Here is a 26372-nt window from a genome sequence, read left to right as displayed (position 1 = left end):
TCCCGGAGCTACACCCGGCAAGTCCGTGCGGGAGCGGAGTGGGTTTGCCTGGAGGGCGTGAGCCGAGGGCGGCGGTGCGCCCGAGCTCGGGGGAGGTGCGGAGGCGCGAGAGGGAGACCTGGAGAGACCAGCGAGCGCGCGAGCAGAGATCTCCGGGCTGGAAGTGTCTGCGCCGCTCCCGGCTCCGCCCCCGCTCGGCGCGGCGCTGGGCCCTGGGAGGGGCACGCCCATCAGGGGGTGGGGAGTGTGCACTAGGGGGAGGGTCCGGGGCGGCGGTGGGGGCGGAGAGCCGCCTGCGCATGTCAGGGCTGACAGCACACACGGCCTGGGGGCCTAGAGAAGGGTTGCTGATCACCCGCCACCCAGGGTCGGGGCCCCGCACCATCCGGGGGCGAGCTCCCGGGAAGGGGCTCCCCCTCTACACCCACCCCCCAACCTCTGACATCGCTGGCCGAACGGGAGCTGCCGCTTCCTTCCCGGCCCCGCTGCACCTCCCCAGGGAGCCGAGGGCGGGCGTGGACGGGACCGACGTGGAACGCATTCTGTAGCCCAGACGGGCGGCCCCGGCGGCTTCGGGAGTGGGGACACGCCCAGCTGGAGAAGCAGTTAGGGCGGACGAGGCAGGAGCCGCGGGGCTGGGAGGATTCCAGTCGGAGCGCAACCGATCCTGGGGAGGCGAGAGGTGAATCAACCTGGACCCTTCGACAGCCTGGCTGCTAGGCCAGCAGTGCGACTCCCTTCCGAGCTGAGCTTACCCTGGGCGCAAACGAGCGAGGCAGGGGAGCGAGTGGAAGCTGGAGTTCCGGGGTGGGCGGGGAGGCGACTGTCCGTGGTGCTGAGCGCCGGCGAGAGCGGGCGCGGAGCGGCTGATCAGCTCCCTCGAATTGGGGAGGTCCAGTGGGGTCGCTTAGGGCCCAAAGCCCCCGCCCGGCTCCAAAAGCTCCCAGGGCCTCCCCAGGCACCGGTGCTCGGCCCTTCCTTCGGTCAGAAAGTCGCCCCCTGGGGGCAGTTCGTCCCAAAGGGTTTCCTCGAAAGAATCTGAGAGGGCGCAGTCCTTGACCGAGGGAATCTCTCTGTGTAGCCTTGGAAGCCGCCAGCCCCAGAAGATGCCTGCCTTCAATAGATTGTTTCCCCTGGCTTCTCTCGTGCTTATCTACTGGGGTAAGTACCAGCACCTCGCCATGCCGGATGCAGGTAACAGTAATAATGCTAACAATAAGAACACATTGATGTCGTTGGTGACAGAAAAGAGCTCTGGCTGGCTTGCCTCTGTGCATATCTGCCAGACATGGAGATGGCAGGGGTTCCATGAGAGCTGGGATTTTGAGATGGGAAAGGCGCCTCCCCACCGCCCTTCCCCGCTATTCTCCAACCTCCTTTGGTGGTTCTTCCGCCCTTCCTCCAGTTTCCTGATCATTCCAAAGTATTTTTTCCCTTTCCCTTTGCTGAAAGGAAATGCAGTCACGTTCACGAATAAAAACCTCCTGTGTGGTTACATTTTATTTCTCATCAAGGAGTCCATACTCCTGGAAAGCTTACTGGGTCTTCAAATTCGTTTCTGTATATTAAAAAAAACCATAAAAGCTGGATGCATGAATTTTGAGAGTGAAAATACTTTAGTTGCTCATCATCTTCTTAATTTTAACAAGGAATGGGAAGAAAACAGGCTTCAGCCATTTACTGCTATATATTAAATAAATAGGCAACTGTGAAATGCATCTTTCTTTTTCTTCTTCTTTTTTTTTTTTTTTTTTTTTTTTTTTGGTTTGTTTGTTTGTTGCATGAACCTGTGGAACTAAGATGCTTTGGTGTTTGGGGAGGAGAGCTGGGTTTTTGCCTTCAAAGGTGAATAGATTCTTGCTTGTCAGCTGTGAGAAACTGAGGTGACCTTCCCCCTCCAAATAAGGGAATCTTACACTTGGAACAGTAAAGGCTGATGAGAGTGTCAGAGACGGTCTTGGAGTGCCTGAATGTGTGTAAAGGGAATTGATCTATGTGATAATGTCTGATTGTGTGATTGAGACAATGTTTTACTGTATGTAAATATATTTCAGTGTCTGGATGTGTGCACTAGCATGTGTGTGAGCATGTTGGCATAGACATCTGAATGCATGGGTGAGTGTAGTAGTATGTGTATGGCAGGGGTGGGGGTGGTAGTTCTGGGCATCTCTGCCTTGGTGTCTATGATTAGATCCTCAGATAAAATATAGGTTCTCTTCAGCAGACAGATTGCTTTACATGATCTTATCTACCTTTCTCCGTGCTAAAATCAATACACAGGGTAATTGGACACAATTGCACCCACCTGCCTCCCTGAAACGAGGCATGTGAGCTTATGTTCCCATGGTTGGCATGAAACTCATCCTGCCTATACGGTGGCAGACATGATGATGGGAGCTGCCTCTTTGCTTTAGTATTACTTTTTCAAGCCTCCAGGACTAACTCTAGCTGGCAGCATTATCTGGATTTTGCATGTGACCAGAGGCAGAGCCAAGCTTCCTGTCAAAATGCCTGATGAGACGGACTAGGAAGGTTGAGGAGGGAGGTAATGTCAGCCCCAAGGGCGGACTCATCACCAGCCATCCCCAATAGAGTAGACCAGACCTGGAGATGGAGCAGCCATAATACGTTGCCAATGATCTCACCTGCCTTGAAGATTAAGGCTGAAATTTTCTCAGGGGAGGCTAAGGCTGGGGACATGAGGCTTAGAAGATGTTAGCCTGGCCAGATAAAAAGAGCGTCGGTAAAGCTGAAGTTGTAGATAAGGGTTGGAGTGAGACTCTACAGAGACTTTCTTCCTAAACTCTAATCTAAGATTTTGAGATCCCTGCCTGAATTCCAGTGGAGGGAGAGAACATACTATCATCCAAGAATCTTTTAACTAGAACTTGTGCAACCTGCATTGGAGTCTCAGCTTTGCCACTAGCTTACTATATAACAACCTTAAAGTGCTATCTGGTTCCTTCTGTGTAATGTTTGGAAGTTGGCACGGGTGATATCTAACATCCTTTTCAGCTCCACAGATGAATGGTAGAGAAATCTTTGAAAAATATTGCTAGAATTGACAGAGTGCCCATCCCCTCCCCGACCCCAAAAAACTTTGGAAGAAGTGTACACAGTATGCCCATCTTTGCCCATTCTCAGTTTCTTTGCAAACTGAGTGTTGTCTCACCAAACTGAAAAGCTGTGGAAGGGAAAGAGAAGTGGTTCAGGACACTTGGTTGTTAACTGTAAGAAAAACAGCTTCCCTTCGCCAGGCGCAGTGGCTCACGCCTGTAATCCCAAAAATTTGGGAGGCCGAGGTGGGTGGATACCTGAGGTCAGGAGTTCAAGACCAGCCTGGCCAACACGGCGAAACCCCATCTCTGCTAAAAATACAAAAATTAGTCGGGCATAGTGGTGCGTGCCTATAATCCCAGCTACTGGGGGACTGAGGCAGGAGGATTGCTTGAAGCTGGGAGGTGGAGGTTGCAGTGAGCCAAGATTGTGCCACTGCACTCCAGCGTGGGCAACAGGGCGAGACTCCATCAAAAAAAAAAAGAAAGGAAAACAGCCGCCCTTCACAGATACAATTTCATTTGATTTGCATGCAATTCCAATATTGAACAATAATGCTGGGTTAGATGCGTTCCCCCTTCCAAAGTTGATTTTTTAATATGATGTACAATATGAAGGGAAAGAGTCTTTCCATTTACTTTCTGCATGCATGAAAAAAAGTTTCCTTATTTCCTTTGTTAAAGCATGTAATAATTTTTATTTTTTAAAGAGATTAAAAAAATAATTATTTTTTATTAAAAAATACAATAAAATAATAATAATTGTATTAAAAAAATTAATACAGACGATGTCTCACCATATTGCCCAGGCTGGTCTCTAACTCCTGGGCTCAAGTAATCCTCCTGCTTCAGCCTCCCATAATGCTAGGATTATAGGCATGAGTCACCATGCCCAGCCTTTAAAATAAATAAATAAATAAAACCCTATATTTGCCTGTGCATCACAGTTTACAATGTAATTTTCAATACATTGCTTGTTTTGGTCCTCATGTCTATCCCTGAGGTAGTCAGGGGAAAGAGTGCTATTTCCAGTTTAGAGATGAGAAAATGAGCTCGGGGAAGGGAAAGGACTTGCTAGAGAACCCTTGTTTTCTGATTTCAGTCTTCCAGTGCTCCTTCTAGCACCTCTCATGGACACATGTGCTACTATGCACAATCGCCAGGAGGGCACCTGTCCTCCCATTTCTCTTCTGAGCTACCGTCCCATCTCTCCCCAACACCATCACCTGTCCTAGGGCCTCACTCACTAGCACCTAGTACCTTCTCTGCCCTTCTTCTCCAGGCCTGCCCTTCTAGTTGCCCTGTGTGTTTTCCTCTCTTCCCCTGGTGATCTTTCGTGCATCCTATTCAAGGCCCTAAGTGACCAGCTAAATTGACAGACCAAGTCACGTCAGGGTGTCAGCATCTAAAAATAACCTCATTTATTACCCCTTTTTGGAAATTGTTTATATTCTAATCAAATTTTTCATTATCTCAGTGCAAAGGAAAGCATTCTAGAGCAATCTCAGGAGGAAAAATTGGGCATTGTCCAAAGAAGAGAAAGATTTGAGGGTATCAGAGAAGCTGGTTCATAATTCTTTATTATCTGCCTCATGATAGACGGATGCTACTACTCCCTAGTGAAATATGATCATTATTAATACATCATGTTTTTCCTTCTCATAAATTTCTTCATTATTATTATGGGAATTGAAGAGAAGAACAAAGGTCAAATGATTTGGTCAACATTTTTCCAAGAGTTTGTTACTTTTAGTCAGCAATGTAGTTTGAGCTCCTGCCATATTTACAGCCTTCTTTGAATACCTAGAGGGTTTCATAGAAAGAAGGGCAGTGGTGGACTGGGTGCTGTGGCTCATGTCTGTAATCCCGGCACTTTGGGAGGTCAAGGTGGGTAGATCACCTGAGGTCAGAAGTTTGAGACTAGCCTGGCCAACATAGTGAAACCCTGTCTTTACTAAAAATACAAAAATTAGCCGGGCGTGATGGCAGGTGCCTGTAATCCCAGCTACTCAGGGGGCTGAGGCAGGAGAATCGCTTGAACCCAGGAGGCGGAGGTTGCAGTAAGCTGAGATCATGCCATTGTACTCCAGCCTGGGTGACAAGAGTGAAACTCCTTCTAAAAAAAAAAGAAAGAGAGACAGAGACAGAGAGAGAAAGAGAGAAAAAAGAAAGAAAGAAAGAGAAAGAAAGAAAAAAGAAAGAAAAGAAAGAAAAGAAAAAGAAAGGAGAAAGAAAGAAAGACAGTGGTGTGCTGAAGACTCAAAGGATGGAGAAACAGACATTACCTCTTGAAGCAAGGAGCAGCAAGTCATACTGCAAAAGGCAAGCAAACAGAGGTGGGGGAACTTTGTGGCCATTTTTTAATGTACTCTTCAGGATCATATGAGCAGAGTTCTCATGCCCTGAAACTAGATTTTGACCAGAAGGGAAGGAGTGGGACTTGCTCTATGATGATACCTTGGATTATTGTTGCCTTAGGGGCAACCAAGAAAAGAGAGGGGCTACCCCACTTTCTGCCATACCCCATTTGCCATCCTGACTGCTTTCCCTCCATTAACTATAAATGAACTAACTATGCTTCTATCTCTGCCATCCCATCTGCTTGTTCACTAGAGCACATCACCTCTCACCTTTTCAAAGATGTTAATCCAGCAAATCATTTTCTTGCATTTCATTTCTTTCAAACTCCACCAGCTCTACTGTCATCTTCACCCAAACAAAATCGTCTTCCAATCCGATCCCTGTACCAGACCTCTTAACTGTTTTGATTCCACCCTTGTCCCTTTCACTTCATCAGTTTATTCCCAACACAGCATCAGATCATATGATCTTGTACAAATTAGATCCCATCATTCTTCCTCTCAGAACCTTCTGCTGCTCCCATGTTACTCTAAGCAAATGCCAAGGTTCTAACATGGCCAATAAGACCTGCTGTGATCTGGCCCTCCCCATCCCTCCTACTACTTCATCCCCTTCTGTTCTCACGTTGTTTGCTGTAATTTCCACATTGGACTGTTTGCTGTCTGTTGAGCATGACAAACACACTCCTTTGGGCCCCTTGAGCCCTTGAGTTGCAATTTCCTGTGTTTGACATGCCTTCACACAGATATGTGTATAGCTTGTATCCTCATTTCTTTTCTTCAGCACCTGCTCAATGATACCTTCTCAGAAAGGCCATCCTCCAATGACCCTGTGCACACACTCTCTCCTGTACTGTTTTATTTTTTCTCACAGCACTTTTTACTATTTAATGTTGCTGTTTTCCCTCTCCCTCCACTGGAATGTAAGCTCCATAAAACAGGGATTCTTCTCTTTTGTTCTCTAGTGTATTCTTCGTGCATAGAATAATGCCTGGCACCCAGAAGGCACTCAGTATATTTGGGAAATAAACGAAAGATAGAATAACATGAATAATGACATATGTACAAAGCACATTCATGTAAATTAATCCATAAAATTCTCATGATAAACCTACTAGACAGATGTAATTTTCAGCATGATGTCGATGAATAAACTGAGTCTCAGAGAGATTACATAGTACATCAAACCCAACTCTTCAGTTGCCAGATTCTATCTTCACCCTGCCTGTATAATTGTAACTGTGCATTCCTTGAGACTTCTTAGTCCACTTCTGAGTTTGTCAACATGAAATGAATGAATTTATCTTGGCCAGCTCTCATTAAATATGAATGTGCCTTGAGGTTCCATACTACACGGAGTTCCTGCTGCATACCCTCTACCCCTCTGCCCACTCACAAACTTTTGCACAAACCACATTTCCTTTTTGTTTAATCAGATCTATAATCAATACTTCAAACTCATCATATGCTGAAGATGTTTCTGATCAGTTCTCCCTAGATGTGAGTCCTCTCTCCATTAACGTGGCTCACCATCTGCAGAAGCAATAGGTCCTCTTGAAGACTGTCAGATAAGACTTGCCCAGCTTGCTGGAGAGTTGAAAACCCAATTAAATTTATTTTACCTTGATGTTTACAACTTTAAGTTAATTCTAGTGCCACTAGTTTTTAAACTCCATGTTTTAAAATAAATACATTGCCTTCTAAGTCAATCAAACACAGTTTTTGGACTCAAAATTAATTTATGGCAGTGTCTTATTAAGCTCTAAATAAAACCTTCCTCTGCTTTTAGGAAAGAACTCTCTGCCAGGAGATGAACAGGCTGACCATTAACAGTGGACTAGTTTTTAAATGTAGTGTGTATTATTTCTTTTTTTCCTGGAGGTTCTGTTTTTATTATTAATTCATGAAAAAGTAGCATCAGAAGGGATCTTCAAAGTCCTAATATAAGAATCTGCGGTGACCATCATGTTGTTTTTTTTTTCAAGAGATAGGGTCTTACTCTGTCAACCAGTCTGGAGTGCAGTGGTGCCATCATAGCTCATTGCAGCCTCAAACTCCTGGGCTCAAGCAATCCTCTTACCTCCTGAGTGGCTGGGACTACAGTTGTGTGTTACCATGTTTGGCTAATTTTTATTTTATTTTATTTTTGTAGACTCAGGGGTCTCACTATGTTGCCCAGGCTTGTCTCAGACCCCTAACATCAAGCAATCCTCTCACCTTAGCCTCCCAAAGTGCTGGGATTGCAGGTGTGAGCCACAGCACCTGGCCTCATCTTACTTTCAAATATCCCAAACAATGCTGTGTACACTCTTTTACCATTTAGTTATTTGCATTTGTGAACAGCTCCAAAATCATAAAATTCTTTCTTTATTGCATTAAACTTATTTTTTTCTTATAACTTTCAGGGTTGGGCAGAATCAAATTTCTCTTCCATCTGCCAGCCTTCAAATATTTGAAGACAGATATGTTCTGTGTCCAAGCTAAGCAACTCGAATTCTCCCATTTTTTCCTCACCAGACTTTATCTCCAGATCCTTCACCATCTCCCTCACCTCTGGGCATGCACTCTTTGAACAACTTCCTTTTTTAAAATGTGACATCCTGAACTGATCATAATAGTCCAGATTTGTTCCAAAAACAGTGCCGAGAAACTACGCCTCCTTCCTCCTGCGTACTGTACATCTGTTAATGCAGCTCACATTTGCACATGTTTTGCTGGCAGCCTTGTCCCACTCAAGTTATTCTGAATTATCAAGCTGATATACTTGCCTCCTTTTAAAAAACAGACTTCAAGTTTCTAGAGGGCAGAAACACTAAGTCTAGACCTCTGTGTGGCATGCAAGGTGTCCCACAATCTGACCCCACTCCAGATTTTAACTTGCCTTGCTATACTCCTCTGCATAGACCATTGTTCCAGCTTAGTGGTCCGCTCGCCATTTTCTTCACTGCTGCTCCAACCTCCACCATGTGTCAGAATTACCTACAGTTTTCACACAACACAGATATAATTACATCTCTCCACGACTTTAAAACATTGGATACCTCACACTGGAAGGGACACACAGAGGTCTTCACAGCATGGGTCCTGCCTACCTTTCTAGCCTCATGTTTCACCATCCTTCTCTTCCTTTCTCCCCAGGCCAACAGGGAGTAACTAACTGCCTGTCTTCTACAAACAGAATATATCATGAGTGTGTTACTTGCTGTGGCCTGGTTTAATCCTAGTTAGGAATATGTGTTCCCTATTGGATTATAAATGCATTTAGGGCATGGTTAGTGTTTTATTCATCTTTGCATCTCTAGTCTAGCATCAGACCTGGCAGAGAGTGGATTTTAATGAATGATAGTGGAATGAAGGGGGATGGATGGTTGCTGGGTAGGTAGATGCCCTGTCTCCCATTTGGGCTATAAGACTTAGAGGGCAGGGCTCAAGTATAATGTACGGTGCTGCATCTCCACTGCTTCCAGGGGAAGGATTTCAGTCCATGTCTAGATCATCCAGGGCTCCTCCAACGTGTACACGTTCTGAGCCTGTACATTCAGGGAGCACAGGTGAAGGTGTAGACATGTGCACGTGGCTTTTTTCAGGTTGGCCTCATGACTCTTCCTTCTCTGTCTCTCTTCCCTCCCTCCTTCTTCTCCAATGTTTCTCTCCTGTGCCCCTCCCCCACCACCTGCTGTTCCTTCCCTGTCCATCTGTCCTCTCTGCAGTCAGTGTCTGCTTCCCTGTGTGTGTGGAAGTGCCCTCGGAGACGGAGGCCGTGCAGGGCAACCCCATGAAGCTGCGCTGCATCTCCTGCATGAAGAGAGAGGAAGTGGAGGCCACCACGGTGGTGGAATGGTTCTACAGGCCTGAGGGCGGTAAAGATTTCCTTGTATGTTAGACTGCTGACTCTGGCCTTTCTTCTGCTGGCCTCTGCTGTTCCAAGCCTGGCTCCTGACAGTCCGGGGGATGCCAAGCTAGCAAACACTGGCTCTTTCTCTTCCAAACACTGACAGCGCCTCAGCAGATAACTGACAGCCTTAGTGAAGCCCCAGCTTCTGTGAGAGAAAGGGCACTGGGCCAGCTGCAAGCACCCTTGATTATAGGCTGGAGGAAGCAGAAGAAAGAGATAAGCTATATTTAAAGCCTACTATGTGATAGGCGCCCTACCACGCATTTTGCAGGTGTTTTCATCTAATCTTCTGTGCCATCCTATTATATGCATTAAATTCATAAAGAAATTGGAATAACACAAAGCATCATTATGTGAAATAACAAAGGTTAGCTCCTTTAACTCCTGCAGTCCCATTGAAATAGGAATGACAGGGATGACAAAGAGTGATCCAAGGGTGATATTCACCCGGGACACCCAGCACAGCCACATCAGTGAGTAAATTATTTCAGACAGTTCTCTCATGGATACTTGTTGTGCCGAGTCTCCTAAGTGGCTGAACCCCCAGACTTATCCATGATTTGGAAACTAAGAGATTCGCTCCTGGCAGAGCTGGGAGTCTTCCAGATTCTGCTCCTGCACCATAGCCAATGTCAGTTCTGGTTGGTTGGTGCCAGTGGCAAAGTGGTTGTATATGTGTGTATATATATATATGTGTGTGTGTGTGTGTATATGTGTGTGTGTATATATATATATATATATATATATATATATATATATATATATATTCTCTCTCTCCCTCTCTCTCTCTCTCTCAGCGGGGTCTCCCTCTGTCACCCAGCTGGAGTGCAGTGGTGTGATCTTGCTTACTGCAACCTCCACCTCCCAGATTCAAGCGATTCTCCCACCTCAGCCTCCCCAGTAGCTGGGACTACAGGCACGCACCACCATGCCCAGCTAATTTTGGTATTTTTAGTAGAGACAGAGTTTTGCCATGTTGGCCAGGCTGGTCTCAAACTCCTGACCTCAGGTGATCCACCCACCTCGGCCTCCCAAAGTGCTGGGATTCCAGGTGTGAGCCACCGTGCCTGGTCGGCTGTCATATATTTTGAATACCACCTTGGAGATGACCATTATTTACTCCTTCACTGACTGTGGAGCCAGGCCACCTGGGTTTGATTCTTGACTTCACACTTATTATTACCTCTGTGTCCTTGGACATGTTGGTCATCCTTTCTGTGCCTCGGTTTCCTCATTTTTAAAGTGGGGATATAAAGCATAGCCAAATTATAGGGCTGTTACCAGGACTCATGAGCTATAATTTTTAATGCATTAAAAATAGTTTCTGGAATATAGTAAGCACTGGTAAATGTTTGCTAGAGAAAAGATAGACACAGAAATGAGGAAACTGAGGCTCAAAGAAGTTAAGTTAATAACTAAGACAGCTTTGACTTGAGCCAGGTGGTCTAACAGCAGATACAAGGCCCTTTTTACGGCACTGCTTTGCCTGCCTGGGGGCAAGTTTCTCCTCCACAAAGATTTGTAACAGAGACAATGGAAGGGCGAAACTGGGTTTAGCTTGCTCTTCTTTCTCACTATCCTAAAGCCGAACTCATTTCTAACTCTAGCTTCTATGTGCCATTCTGATGCAGATTTGCAACCGTCTGGTGCTAAGACTGGGACCAGCGGAGACTTCCCAGAGCCTGGCTCAGGTGTGACAGTGACACGTCAATGAAGCTGCAACTGAGGCTAGCCCCCAGCTGCAGGAGGCTGGATGTCTTGGCCAGATGCAAAGGCCCCCAGGGCCTTCAGGCCTGGTCATGTACCAGTGATAGCTGCCCACATTGCTTCCAGGCCTGCCCAAAGTGAGGAAAAGGTGGATCAGAAGAAGAAGAAAATGAAAAATAAAACGACAACAGCAAAACATCCATGGAAATCCACAGCAAGGCTGTCTCATAGAAATGTTTGTGATGGTGGAAACCTTCTCTATCTGTGCTGTGCGATACAGTGGCCACCAGCCACATGTGGCTATGAATAATTGAAATGTGGCCAGTGCCACTGAGGAACTGAATTTTACATTGTATTTAACTTCTAAGAAATTGAATTTAAGTAGCTACATGTGGCTAGTGGAGACTAGAATAGCCAGCACAGCTGTAGAGAGAGAATGGCACATAGAAGCTAGAGTCAGAAATGAGTTTGGCTGTTATGTCAGAGGGTGGAAGTGTTGAGGAAAGAAATTTAAAAGATGAGATTTTAGTTAAAATTCAGTCCAAAGCAGAAGATGTGACGTGTGCCTCTCTGGTGATGGCTCTCTGCTCATCTGCCATGCTTCAGCATCCTGGGCCTCCTTCCTGTGGCCTGGCCCAGACTGTCCCACAGCCCCTGATGAGTACCAGCACAGAGAGTCCAGTTTTAAAGCCAGGGCTTTCACATGTCTTCATTACTAATGAATCTGCCTGTCCTGCTGTCTCTACCTTGTTCTCTTGCCAGCGGCTCTGGGACACATCTTACTCTCTTGTTCTCTCTATCTTTTTACAATCCTGTCTTTCTCTCAATGTCCGTCTCCTGGGCTCCCAAACTCTTCTCCCGCCTGCCTTTGTTCTCCCTCTTTCCACCCCTTTTTTTCTGCCAAGCTTCTTCCTACACGCCCGTGGCTGCCTCTGTCCTCACCACGTCCACATGCCCTGCTGCCTGCTGCCTCTGCCTGTCCTTCCCTGTCTTTGCTCCCTTCCCTACCCTCCTCTGTGCCTCTTCATCCCACCCCCACATTCTGGGTCTCCCGGTGACATTGTCCCCTCTCTTCCCTGTCCACGCACAATTCTGCTCCTTTTCTCTGCCCTGTCCCTAACTCGGCTTCCCCCCACTGCCATCTCCTTTCCTGGCCCTACCCTCTTCTGCTCCTCTATCTGCAGATTTACGAGTATCGGAATGGCCACCAGGAGGTGGAGAGCCCCTTTCAGGGGCGCCTGCAGTGGAATGGCAGCAAGGACCTGCAGGACGTGTCCATCACTGTGCTCAACGTCACTCTGAACGACTCTGGCCTCTACACCTGCAATGTGTCCCGGGAGTTTGAGTTTGAGGCGCATCGGCCCTTTGTGAAGACGACGCGGCTGATCCCCCTAAGAGTCACCGAGGAGGGTGAGGCTGAGGCACAGGGTCTCTAGGGCGTCCTGCTCTCTGTGGACAGGGAAGGGTAGGACAGCAGTTTTCCACGAGTGAGGCCCTTAAAGAGTGCAAAAACCCATGTATTTGGAATGGTGACATCTAAAAATGTCACCATTGACCCATCTTCTTCTGGTGGCCAGCTTCCTGTAAATTCCCTAAGCAGCTTGTCTTTCTGTGCCTTTCCTCAAAGCAGAAAGGCTTGGAGATGATAGAATGAGCTCTTCCTGGTCCCTTAGAGAAAGAGGCTAGCATCCATGAGGCCTGAAGCTACTGATTCAGCCAGGCCTTCTTCTTTGGCCTATGTTGAATCCCTGACTCAGTGGGCTCAGAGAAATCTCATGAGGTTACCTGGAAGTCATCTCTCCTTCTGCCTGTAAGCAATACATGCCTCTAAGCCAGGGGTTCTCAAACTTTAGCAAACCTCAAAATCTCCTGCAGGGCTTTTTGGAAGCCAGCCTTTCTGCTTTTGTCGGTGGAGCCTGAGAGTTTGCACTGCATGACACGCTGCCTGGCGGGCAGTGCTGCTGCTGGGACCACACCTTGAGAACCTCTCTCTAAACCAAAGTTTGACAATCTTTTTTTCTTTTGTCTTTCTTCACAGTAATCACACGTGCAACCTCTTCCCCATCTGTGGCATCTCTTATTACATAAATTCATTCCCTGCTGGGAGAAGGGGACAGGTTGATAGCTCTCTAGTCTTGTTTAAAATCTTTGGACTCCTACAGCTAGTTCCGTGTTCGTGAGTGGGAAGGCCTTTCAGCAGCCTAACTCAGGTGTTTCTGTTGCAACCGGAGTCCTGCATCCTGAGGGGGGAGTTCCAGCCTTTCTCAGTCTATCTCCAGCATTATCACTGCTAGTGAGCAGGCCAAAGTGTGGGGCATGAAAGAAAAGATCAAGTTAAAGACAGGGCTCTTCCTAGAAAAAAGGATCCAGGAATCCCAACCTCCAGGCCACAGGTTTATTCATTTTTTATCATGTCGTTGTGATAAAAATAATGAAGCGGAGATTCAGTCCTCAGAGTGAATGAACAAAGGAGAAAGAGACATAACGGATCAGACGATATGACTGAAATGGAAGGTAGGTCAATTCTGAAAGTGCAGAGGGACTCTCAGGGCTCCTGAATCCAGACCTGATGAGCCACTTCCCTGCTCTGAGCCCCGCTCCTCTGGTGTGAAATGAAGGGGTTGGCGGGGGGCTCTCTGAGGTACTCCCCTGTTCTGAAGTTCCTTTATCCCCCGTTTGTTACACGCCGTTCCTCTTGGGGGTGGGGCCCTGGCGCCCTCTCCTGGTCACCATCTGGAACTTTTGGTTGGTGCCTGCCAGACCCTAGCACAGTGCTCAGCCGTCTCCACCTCTGCTCTCTCGGGCTTTTGCCTCCAGACACCCTCGTGCATAGCTGGTGGGAAGTGTGGCAAGGCTGAGCTAGCTCGTCTGCCAGGTACCAGAGCAAGCCTCGGGTAAAAACAGAAGGAAAAACAAGTTTATTATCAGAGCCACAGAGCCTCGTGGATGGTCGGGTGTGAAGGAAGCGTGGATATCATTTATTTAATCCAGGGCCTCTGGATAAAGGGCCGACATCAGAATCACCCACATTGGCTTCCTCCAAATGTAGACACCTCTGCAGCACCCTTGCAGGTGTGAGATCGGCAGGGGTGAGTGAGGTCATATGCAAGTTGATGACTTCCCAGGTGATTGGAGGGTGTAGCTCTGTGCCCCTCTTTTTGTGGCTGGGAGAACAGAGTTCTCTGCAAGAGCAAGGGGCTTGCTCAGGGACGTGCAGCAAATTAGCACTGGAAGCAGGGTGAAAATCCAGATTGTTTGCCTGTCTGGCGGGCTTGCTTTCCACTGTTTCTTTCCCCACCCCCACCACCCCAACCCCCTGCCACTTTTTCTTTTTTGCCTCTGTGACATCAGATACTCCCTGCCCTCATCTTGCTCAGAGCTACGCACCCACCCCACCATGACACCTGCCCATCAACCCCACATCTCCTCCATTCCTGTGGTCCCACAAGGTCTCCCTGGTTCTCTTTGTTCAAGTTGGGTTTATTCTGGCTTTGGCTGTCACCTCCTGGCCCTAAGGCAGAAACCTGAGGCCTCTTCACCTAGAGGTAACTAAAGATACTGAGGACAGCTTCCTGTATTGCCATTTGTGGGCTACTGCATTTTGAAAGAGAGAGCATGCTTTAAGCCAAACAAATCATAAATAATGCACGAGGTGGTAGCAAGGCGGTGAGATGTTTGAGCTGTACGGCATTCTCATGTGCCTCACGCTGCATCTATGACCTCTAGCTCCAGTTGGAAACCTGGGTGATCCTGGAGCCTTCGGACTGCTCTCTGGGCTGAAAGTTATGGCAGGCTGTGCTGTGCTCCTAACAACCAAGGACTTGGGGATGACTTAGATCCAATGGATAACTGCAGATCATAAATCTGACTTGCTGTTGAGAGCTGGCAAGGGGAGAGGTGGCTACAACATTTCTCCCACTAGCAAGGAGTAGATATATCAGGATATCTGCCATGTAGTATGTTTTAATGGTCCTTTTTGTTGATCATGAAACAAATAAGATAATATTTATTTTCACTCATTCAATAAGTACTTATTGAGCACTTTAAATATTCTAAGATTTATACAGCAGGCAGATAATCCAGAAATAAATATGTTCTCAATAAGCACACAGTCCACAGAAAAGAAAGATAAGCACAATACAACTCTTATAACAGATGGATGAGAAAAGTGCATGGAGGCCAGACGCGGTGGCTCACGCCTGTAATCCCAGCACGCTGGGAGGCCAGGGCAGGAGGATCACCTGAGGTGAGGAGTTCGAGACCAGCCTGGCCAACATGGTGAAACTCTGTCTCTACTAAAAGTATAAAAAATTAGCTGGGCATGGTGGTGGGTGCCTGTAATGTCAGCTACTTGGGAGACTGAGGCAGGAGAATCGCTTGAACCTGGGAGGCGGAGATTGCAGTGAGCCGAGATCATGCCATTGCACTGCAACCTGGGCGACAAGAGCAAAGCTCCATCTCAAAAAAAAAAAGAGAAAAGAAAAGTGCACGGAGAAGGTTGTGAATAGCTCCGCATGAGAAGTTGGGGATGGTTTCACAAAGGAGGGGACCTCACAGGAATCTAGAACTACTGCGAGACTGCAAAGCAGGAGAGGATATTAGCACAGAACTAGCCGTGGGTGAAAGACACAATTCAGGAAGAGGGAAGAGGAAGAAAAGTTCACAGATTCTAACATACCACAGTGTGTAGCAGAAGTTTTTCTGGCCAACCAAATGGAAATGAGGTGAGAAAGCCTGGATTGTGAAGGCCCTTGCATGTCACGTGAACAGAGTTGGGGCTTCATCCTAAGGGGAGTGTGGAGCATTGAAGAGTTTTCAGCAGGGAAATGGCAGGATCCTAACTGTGTTTCAAAAGTACAGCCCTGGGGACAATGCGGTTGATACACTAAATCCTCCAATATTTATGTTTGGTTTTGGATGACCTGGAAGGTCTTGTTTCTAACCCAGACTTGTAGAGAACATGCGCATATCTCATGGAGGCTGTCTTTGTTGGCCCTGAATGAGTTTTCCAACGCTCTCTCCCCAGGAATACCACCCTCCACCACCGGCAGCTCAAAAGACAGAGACAGTTGAAATAAGGCATGTTCCTTACATCTGTGTAGACTTTTAAACTCACAAGATGTTCTGAAATACATTAGATAATGTAATATTCACAAACCCCTGACTGGTGTTATTATCCTCAACCTACAAATTAAGAAACTGAGTCTCAAGTAAGGGAAATGGTTGTTTACACACCTGTAAATAGCAAAATGGACAGCCAGCTCTAGATAGCTCACTTTGAGGCCAGGATTCCTTCCACTGCTCGGCTACTTCTTCCAGGCATCCCACTCCCTCTTCCCTGGCTCCTGAGCAGCTGACGACAGTCAGTGAGAAAGCCAATGGGCGGGAGAGTCAGGATTTGGAATACCTTTGACATCTTCTTGAGTTTCTTTACTCAGTCTTTATTTAAGCTGTACTTAAAAATATGGCTCCAATGACGGCTCTAGGTTTGCTGGATTTGCATATTCTGAACCTCATTCTCTTTCTTTCAGCTGGAGAGGACTTTACCTCTGTGGTCTCAGAAATCATGATGTACATCCTTCTGGTCTTCCTCACCTTGTGGCTTCTCATCGAGATGATATATTGCTACAGAAAGGTCTCAAAAGCCGAAGAGGCAGCCCAAGAAAACGCGTAAGTCCAGAGATGCCAAAGTAATAATGAAAGCTAGCACCTTCAGAATGCTTGCTCTCACAGGTGAGGTGCTAAGCAGTTTACATTCATCCTCCACCCTCTTCATGATCACTGCTTAAGAGATAGGCACCATTATTATACCCATTTTACAGATGAGAACACTGAATTTTGGAGAGTTGGCTTAAGGCAAACTCTTAATTCATTAAGAAAAATTAAACATTTGCTTAATTCAAACATCACTTAGGAAACAAAGTGAATTCAGGCCTGTTGATTCTTGGCCAGCACACTTAACCACTAAGGCAAAGACCATCAGCTGCTACCACAACCTGTTAAAGTAATATTATTATGGCTGGGCATGAGGGCTGTCACGCCTGTAATCTCAGCACTTTGGGAGGCTGAGGCGGGAGGATCACCTGAGGTCAGGAGTTCAAGACCAGTCTGACCAACATGGTGAAATCCCGTCTCTACTAAAAGTATAAAAAATTAGCTGGGCATGGTGGCACATACCTGTAATCCCAGCTACTCAGGAGGCTGAGGCAGGAGAATCCCTTGAACCTGGGAGGCGGAGGTTGCAGTGAGCTGAGATCGTGCCACTGCTCTCCAGCTTGGGTGACAGAGCGAGACTCCATTTCAAAAACAACAACAATAAAAGCCCAAAAACACAACAAAAAAGTAACATTATTATAACCGTTCTGTAAATGCCAAGCCGACTCATAGCAGCTTACCAAGGCACACAGATAGTAAGAGGAAAGGCTGAGATTTGAACCCAGGTCTCTCTAGTGCTAATGTCCATGCTCTTTCTATCTCATTGAACTGTTTGCTTTATACCATGGAGCTCCTCAGGCCATCTGGGCACTGCCCTTTGCTAGCAAAGGAGCTCCAAGCAACATGTTATTTCCCCTAGAGCCTGGCAGCGCTTAGATGTCCAGAGTGGGGACTCTAACCCTCTAAAGTCCAGCCTGTACCTTAGCCATTTGCTCAGAGACTCTAGTCACTTGAGGGTGAGCACATTTGAGAAACGGTGGGGTCTGTAAGAACAAAGAGTCTTAAGAGATCATGCTGGCTGGTTGTCTGGGGAAAGGAAAGATAGAAAAAACCCACAGATTTCTAGCAACATTGCTGAGGCAAACCCTAAAAAGTCTAGGCTATTACCAGTTAGAAATGTTTGATAAAGAAAGCATCATTTTGGCCGGGCGCGGTGGCTCTCGTCTGTAATCCCAGCACTTTGGGAGGTCGAGGCAGGCAGATCATGAGGTCAGGAGATCGAGACCATCCTGGTTAACATGGTGAAACCCTGTCTCTACTAAAAATACAAAAAATTAGCCGGGCATGGTGGCGGGTGCCTGTAGTCCCAGCTACTCAGGAGGCTGAGGCAGGAGAATGGCGTGAACCTGGGAGGCGGAGCTTGCAGTGAGCCAAGATCACGGCACTGCACTCCAGCCTCGGCGACAGAGCGAGACTCCATCTCAAAAAAAAAAAAAACAGAATAGAACAGAGAATGGAGGAGAGACAGTGTTCAGAGACAGAACGGCTGAGGGAGGGATGACTCTTCAGATTCAAGAAGCATAATATGCCCTGAGCAGGATGAATAAAATACATCTACACCTAAACACCAAGCATCTTTAAAGTGATAAATGGCAGCTACTAAGAGAGCCTACAGCAAATATCATCTATGTGTTGAAACCTCAAGTGCCTGTAATATCAGGGACATATCAAGGAGACTGCCTCTCCCTGTTTCTATCAATATTGTATTGGAAATCCTAGGTGAAGACCAAGTAAATACAAGGAAGAAAAAGACTTGGAAAGGAAGAAACTAAATTATCATTATCTATACCTACTATTTACATAGGATACCTAAGAGAATCTACAAAAATACTATTAGGACAAGGAAGAATATTCTACAAAATTGTTGATAGAAATCAAAATATAAAAATCACCTATATTCCAGCAACAAATTTAGTAACAAATTTAAATATTTAAAATATTAAAATGCTTTTAAAGTTATAATAGCAACAAGTACTCCCCAGTTCCGGGGAGAAATTTGACAAAAATATACAAGACATTTAAAGAAAAAGTTACAAACCTTTACTGAAAGACTTTAAACGTAACTAGATGGAGAGTAAAACCTCACACTTGTAAACAATTTTCTCCCAAATTGATCTTCAAATTCAATGAAATTCCAATCAAAATGCCCATTAGATTTCTCAAAGAACTTAATAAGCTAATATTAAGTCACATGGAAGGCTAAGTGGCCAAAAATAGTCTTAACCAAGGGACAGCCAGATAATAAGTGTTTTAGGCTTTGCAGGCGCCATAGGTCCCTGTGACGTATTGTTCTTCTATTTGTTTGCAAACAACCATCCTTAGCTCTTAGGCCATAGTTTGCCCACCTCGGTCTAAACCATTTCAAAGAAAGAGCAGTAAATTTGCAAGAGGTTGGTAGGATTTGTCTTATCAGAGATGAAGGTTTCCTTTGTTTTCTTTCTTTCTTTTTTTTTTTTTTTTGAGACAGAGTCTCGCTCTGTTGCCCAGGCTGGAGTGCAGTGGCACGATCTCGGCTTACTCCAAGCTCTGCCTCCCAGGTTCACGCCATTCTCCTGCCTCAGGTTCACGCCATTCTCCTGCCTCAGCCTCCCGAGTAGCTGGGGCTACAGGCACCTGCCACCACGCCTGGCTAATTTTTTGTATTTTTTCAGTAAAGACGGGATTTCACCATGTTAGCCAGGATGGTCTCAATCTCCTGACCTCGTGATGCACCCACCTTGGCCTCTCAAAGTGCTGGGATTACAGGTGTGAGCCACTGCACCCAGCCAGATGAAGGTTTCTTACAGAGATATCAGAATACAGAGTTTGTGATACTGCACAGGCATACGAAATGGACAAACAAAACAAAAAGCCACCAATCAGGTTAATGCGTGTAGGAAAACCTGATATGTGAGAGAGATGACGTTACAGTGATTGAAGGAAGAATGAACTGCCCAGTAAGTGGTCCAGGGAAAATTCCTAATCTATATAGAAACAAAGAAAAACACAAAACAAAATTAGATTCCCCATCTCTCATACTAAACCAAAATAAATTATGAGGGGATTTAAACACAAAGTAAAATGTCAAACTTGAAAATTCCATTAAGGGAATATAAGAGACTCTCTTTATCACCTTGCAATAGAGAGGATTTCCCAAATAAAATACAAAAGGCACAAATCCAAGAGGAAAAATAATTTTGATCACATTATATGTAAAGAATCAGCTGTTCATTAGAAGACTCCATAAGCAAAATTCCTAGACAAACAAGAGATTGGGAGAAATTGTCAAAACATGAAACCATCAAAGGAAAATCAATGAGAAAAAGACAAAGATCTCAGAAGAACTGGAAAGCAGATGAACAAATTTCAGAAGTAGAAACCCAAATAGCCTGTAAACATGTGAAACAACTATAAAATATAATTTCACAGCTGTCATTTTGACCAACATTTTATTTTATTTTATTTTTGAGACATGGTCTCACTGTTGCCAGGCCGGAGTGCAGTGGTGCTATCATGGCCTCGACCTCCCAGGCTCAGGTGATCCTCCCACCTCAGCCTCCCAAGTAGCTGGGACTACAGGCATGTACCACCATGCCAGGCTAGTTTTTTGTATTTTTTGTAGAGACAGGGTTTCACCATGTTGCCCAGGCTGGTCTTGAACTCCTGGGCTCAAGCAATTTTCCTGCCTTGGCCTCCCAAAGTGCTGGGATTAGAGGCATGAGCCTTGGCCAACATATTAATCTAACTAAATGCTGAAGACCACCTGGATAAATGAGAAGCTATACACTCCTGGTGGGTGTTCATATACATATATGGGGGAAATGATTATTTTAATCTGCAGAAAAGGTTGTTTTTCTCTTGAGAAACACAGCAGAAGGAAATGCAGAGCTGTACTGTAGATCCTTGCTCCTGTGCCCTGCTCCTTCCCCATCTTGTGTTCCCACCCCGGGCACTGAAGCTCTGATTCCCTTTCCCTGTGTCCTCCATAGGTCCGACTACCTTGCCATCCCATCTGAGAACAAGGAGAACTCTGCGGTACCAGTGGAGGAATAGAACAGGAGCGGTGTGACATGAGGTGACCTACAGGAACATGGGAGGGGAAGGCAGATGTGGATGGCAGGTTGTACAAGTGACTTTGTTGCCCACAACTGAAGTGACTTTAAATTTGGTCCCTTAGGTCACTGTCTACCCTGCCTGGGGTCCCCGCCCTCAGGGTAATTCTTTAAGTCACAAAGCTCTGTATGATGTCAGCGCTTCGGAAGGTGAACTGCTTTGACCTGAGTGTCGAGGCAATCTGAACTTGCCCATGGTAACAGAGGCACAGGATTCTCCAACTCCCTTCTTTGGTCAAAGAATTTTTGGGCTGGGCTGGGCTGGACTGGGTGGGAAATTCTCAGTGAATTATTTTATCTTTGGTAGGTGGCCTGAACACCTGAGGGACTGGACATCCCATGTTCAGCAATGTCAATGGCATCAGGAGGGCGCCCCAAGGGCCCCATCGCTTCCCTTCATGCATCCATTGTTCTGTTCATTCATTCATCCATACATCCACCTGCCTCTGAGCTTTCACCTCTGACTCCCTAACTCCATCAGACCTCTACGCACCATAAGACTCTGCCAGAACTGAGAAGCCAACATTTCTACACAGACTTAACCTCACCCTCTCCTAGTTTTCCAACAAGACACTCCAAAGCCAACTGGATTTCTCCCCTGTGCTCCAAATGACTTTGTACAAGTGCTGGAGTTAGCACCTCCCTCTGCCCTTAACTGGCTGGAACTGGTTCATTCTCCATTACTGCAAGAGAATGGAAGTCTTAATAGAAGGAAGCAGGAGTGATTAGTTCGGGTTAAAGCAAAAGTGTGTCATGAACTTGGATTCCCTGAAGTCAGTTTTGTCAGGTTCATGGCCCACTTTGCTACAGCATCAGAGTGAAGCACGCCTGTCTAGGTTCTCCAGTGACAGAAAGATCCTGAAGCATGGACTAACATGCTCTCTGGAGCTTAGTACTCCAGAGCTAGATCCTGATGGGTCTCTAAGGTTCCCTCCAAGAAGACAAGGACAGGAGACTTGGGAAGGACCAATGGTAATTTAAGTGGCTCTTAAAAAGTCATGCAACATGTTTCTGGACACGTTCCTGATCCTATTGCGATAATGTATGTGTGCCCTCCCTGTGGGCACACCACCTGGGCATTAGGACTGAAATTCCTGAGTTCTTCCTCTCAAAATTTCTGTGCACCAGTATTATTCCTCATTTTACATACAGGAGGCAACTAAGACTCATACAGGGCTCAACTGAATAAGAGGCTTAAGAGGATAAACTGGAGCAGAAATAAGCCTTAGGTGCTGCCCAGTTTACACTTCCTGGGATGGATGTTTTTGTTTGTTTTGTTTTTTGTTTTTTTTTGTTTGAGATGGAGTCTCACTCTGTCACCTAGGCTAGAGTGCAGTGGTGTGATCTCGGCTCACTGCAACCTCTGCCTCTTGGGTTCAAGCAATTCTCATGCCTCGGCCTCTCCAGTAGCTGGGATTACAGGTGTGCACCACCACGCCTGGCTAAATTTTGTATTTTTAGTACAGACAGGGTTTGACTATGTTGGCCAGGCTAGTCTTGAACTCCTGACCTCAAATGACCCACCCACCTCAGCCTCCCAAAGTGCTGAGATTACAGGCGTGAGGCACTGCGCCCGGTGGATAACTTTGTTTCTGAAAAGACTGACATTGAACTTGTCTATGGCAATGCTTCTTTCACAAGCACGGACTGGGCTGAGGTCAACTCTGATAGATTCAGATGACTAGAAATTGGCCAAAAAAGCAGAGAGAAGAACATGAGGTAGACTTAAAGAACTTCCTTTATGTAAAGATCTGTGACTCTGAAATATCCTCCAAAAGAAGAGTGCATCTGAGACTGATATTTAAACTAAGAAAAATGTTTAGTCTGAGACGGATCATAAGTAAATGAGCGGTGTGAGAGGGGAGGGATGGGTAGGTGCTTTCCAAATACTTCGCCTATGAATGCATAATTTTCAGATTTTTTTCCCCTAGATTTTGAGGGAGCAGAGAAACTGGAAAAAACTTTAGTCAATATCTCGTGTTTCATTTTAATTAAGTGACAGGTCCAAGTGTGACATCCTGCAGCACCCAGGGACAAGAGAGGGGAAAGATGCTTTACGGAATGTAAGAAGATGAAGGTGACTGGGATTCAGTGAGAGAGAGGTCCCTCAGACCTGGGACCTCCCTTTATAGGGAAAGACCATATTCCATAGGTTTAGGGCTTTACCTTAAAAGCTCATTTTTTTCATTCTTCCATCCCTAGGAAAGTACTTAAAACCAGACTTTTAAATTTTTATTTATTTATTTATTTATTTTTGAGACAGATTCTCACTCTGTCTCCCAGGCTAGAGTGCAGTGGTGCAATCTCAGCTTACTGCAGCCTCAACTGCCCCAGGTTTAAGCAATCCTCCCACCTCAGCCCCCAGGTAACTGGGACTACAGGCATGCACCACCATGCCTGGCTTATTTTTGTATTTTATGTAGAGACAGGGGTCTTGCCATGTTGCCCAGGCTGATCTTGAACTCCTGGGCTCAAGCAATCTGCCAGCCTCAGCCTCTCAAAGTGCTGGGATTACAGGCCTGAGCAACTGTGCCTGGCCCAAAACCAGACCGTTAACACATTAACGAGTCTGATTTTGCTGAAGAAAATATTTGCAATAAATTAAAGACTCTTCTTATTGGTAGTTTTCCATACAATCCCTCTGAAATAAGGGAGAGGATATAGACCTTTTTAACTTTATAGTTAGAAAAATTGGCCTCAGTGTGAAATTTTTCCAGTCCCCTAGCTCATGGATGCCACAGCTTGCGGTAGTAGCAAGATGCTTACTACCACACCGTTTTCCTCGGTGGCCCAATAGCTCGTGTATCTAAGTTGAACCCGGCAGTATGCATGATTGCCTTTTTCTCTTCTTTTTAAAAAAACCCAACTCAGATGCTGCTTGCGTGGCTTTTAATGAAGCTGAATGGTATCTATCACTTATTTATCCTTGACAGGTTATCTTCCCCACTCTTCCTTTTTCTAACTTCTCCATTCTTCTCATTCTTGACACTTTCGTTAGAACTATATGGTTTACGAAGTATTTTCACTTAACTATTTTATTTCTTCTCTATAACTGGTCCTGTGAGGTCACATTACAAAAGAAGAAACTGAGGGTCTCTGAGGTTGAGTAGCTTTACTAAATTATAAGGAAACCTAGCTGGTAGGTAGACAGCAAGAATCCAGGTCTTCTGACTCCTCTTTCAGTTCTCTTTCCACTTAGACCATAGCTGCTTCCTTTTCTTATTTTTTAGCTTCCATCTAACCATGGCCTACCTTGCTTGTCCGAATGTTCTCCATCTTCTCTCACCCTAATCCCACTCACTGCTTCTCTACCACTTTGCTTTTTGGTGGATGCTAGCAATGTGCTTTGAGAGTCAGTCCTATTTTAGTTCTCTTTCTAGTTGGTTTGTACATCATTATTTCTCCTGAATTGCAATTAAACTCCTTCCTGGGAGATTTGATAATGACTGTAAATCAATAAGGTACTGTGATCACCAGCCTACTTCCAATCTCCACCCACCTCCCTGTCTCTTCCCATAATCCTATGAAAGACCCAGACTAGATGTCTGTTTCTCTGGAAGCTTTATCTGGCATGATGTTGCTTATTAAAGGGCTTAGAAGAGTTCTCAAGGGCTATTAATATCACTTTAGAAACCCCATCTGTTGTCTTGGTGCTGGATATTTCCCATGTCTGATCCTCAATAACACAATTCACTAAAGGCCAAGCTTGGCTCAATCTGATTTTCCCATTCTTACTACTTCACAGCCATGAATGTGATTGCTCAATCCAGTTGGCCCTGAGAGCACCTTGCCCTGCTGACCTTCACTGTCACCTCAGTCTTGAATCAGAGCCCCAACCCAAACACTCCCTGCCTGTCCCTACCCCAGCCTTTATTCTCACCACTTGTTTAACGGCATGATCTTTTAGTTTCTCCATTCCCAGACACCCACACACCCAGACTTCCTTCTGAGTTGCAGGTTTCTCCTTAGATGTCCAACTAGAAATATTACTAGGAAAGTTACTTTTCAAAGCAGGAATGTGCTGGGAAGTAAGAGACAGCAGCTCCCTCCTCTCTCCCCAAAATTATTGGATCAAAAAAGAAATTCCATCCATCTCAGAATCTGTGAGTCCTCCTCACATAAATCTGAGGGAAAAGGCTGTGTCACTGCATCTTTGCAGAAAGAAAGAGAAGCAAGAGCTAGACACACTTCAGAATATATCTTAGTTTCCCCTTTCCCAGTTTAACATGAAAATGAAAAAAGAAAAAAATGAAAAACAAAAACAAAAGAAGCCTTCCTCTCACCTCATTTTGTAAATGAAAAATCCCTAATTCAGTGAATTCACCTAGTCACTGCAAATGTATCTGAATAGTGCTTGGTGTGCTTGCCAGTCTGATCATCCACTCATTCTACTAACATCTTTTTGCACCCACTCTGTCAAGCGCTAGCCTAGACCTTTAGTGTGCCATGCAGTCATAGGTCTGAAAAGCAGCATCATCCAAACCCTACTTAATCTCTAAAATCTCAGCTGGTGGACAGCTCATGATTAGTTCAGCCCACTTCCTCCCGCTTAGTTGAGTTTGCAGCAGGACGCAGGAGATAAGCACTTCCAAGCAAGTCTGATTTATATATCAAACTCGGTCTCCATCCCAGGCCAGCTAACCCTCAGAGCCAGCAATGCTCTGTGCTTCCTCCCTGCGTCACGGCTTGGCAAGAGCTGCCTCTGCTGAGCAGTGTGTGTGATGGAGAGGGAGGCCGCTGAAGGCCGAGTGCTTGCAGGCTTGTGAACTGCCATCGAACACAATCCAAACTCTGGAAATGTTCCTGACCACCTAAGCCCTCAACAATGTAATGCCTGTATGTGCTGTTTTTCAGTAAACTCCTTGTTCATGTCAATAAAGTATCCCTGAAAACCACTGTCTCTGGTTTTGCTCTACTTACTAAGTGTGTCTGCACCATAGACTATGGCTTCCCCCAGCACCCCAGCCTGCTTCAAATTCCCATACCCAATCTGTGGATATGCATGAGAATGAAAACCATGTAATAGCCTTACATTAAACACACACTAAATGTGTGATCTAGCCTCTCCGCTTCCCTTTCCTCCTCTACCCCAATACAAAGGAATACAAGAGTCACTTATGTTCTTGCCTGACATCAAACAAGTTTCCTTACCAGGTATCAAGGAGCTCCCTGCAAGGCTGACCTAATGAAGGGAGGAGCCAATCTGGCTCTCAGCTCCACCAGTTTAGGTAACATAAAAGAAGAACGTGGAGCAGTCTCTCAACATTCATCTTCCTGGAAGTGTTAAGGCCCGAAGAGGGAAAAGTTCTACAAGAAACCATCATCGGGATTCACAGTCCACCACAATCTCCTGCAACAACAGTACTACTCATCATAAGATTAAAAATCGGCCGGGTGCGGTGGCTCACACCTATAATCCCAGCACTTTGGGAGGCCGAGGCAGGTGGATCACCTGAGGTCAGGAGTTCAAGACCAGCCTGGCCAACATGATGAAACCCCACCTCTACTAAAAATACAAAAATTAGCCGGGCATGGTGGCAGGCACCTG

The 26372-nt window shown here is 45.8% G+C and overlaps 1 protein-coding gene across 1 annotated transcript; it reads left to right on the top strand.

Annotated features, from left to right (window-relative positions):
- Positions 1 to 275: 275 nt before the first annotated feature.
- Positions 276 to 25720, top strand: SCN3B (sodium voltage-gated channel beta subunit 3). Its single transcript, XM_522210.9, has 7 exons — positions 276 to 682; positions 1082 to 1161; positions 9127 to 9290; positions 12203 to 12428; positions 16550 to 16688; positions 20702 to 20787; positions 21132 to 25720. The coding sequence occupies exons 2-6, from the start codon at positions 1107 to 1109 to the stop codon at positions 20763 to 20765; spliced, it is 648 nt and encodes a 215-aa protein (XP_522210.3). The 5' UTR covers positions 276 to 682; positions 1082 to 1106; the 3' UTR covers positions 20766 to 20787; positions 21132 to 25720.
- Positions 25721 to 26372: the final 652 nt, after the last annotated feature.

This window comes from Pan troglodytes, chromosome 9 (assembly GCF_028858775.2).
Source record: "Pan troglodytes isolate AG18354 chromosome 9, NHGRI_mPanTro3-v2.0_pri, whole genome shotgun sequence".
NCBI classification, from domain to species: Eukaryota; Metazoa; Chordata; class Mammalia; order Primates; family Hominidae; genus Pan; species Pan troglodytes.
Note: the sequence above shows the minus strand (reverse complement) of the source record. Positions and strands in the feature narration are given on the sequence as shown.

Bases quoted from the DNA above. Each gene is read 5' to 3' on its own strand.
- SCN3B (XM_522210.9), top strand. From the start codon at position 1,107: ATGCCTGCCTTCAATAGATTGTTTCCCCTGGCTTCTCTCGTGCTTATC. The intron at 1,162-9,126 runs GTAAGTACCAGC...TCCTCTCTGCAG, and splicing joins TCTCGTGCTTATCTACTGGG to TCAGTGTCTGCTTCCCTGTG. The intron at 9,291-12,202 runs GTATGTTAGACT...CTCTATCTGCAG, and splicing joins AGGGCGGTAAAGATTTCCTT to ATTTACGAGTATCGGAATGG.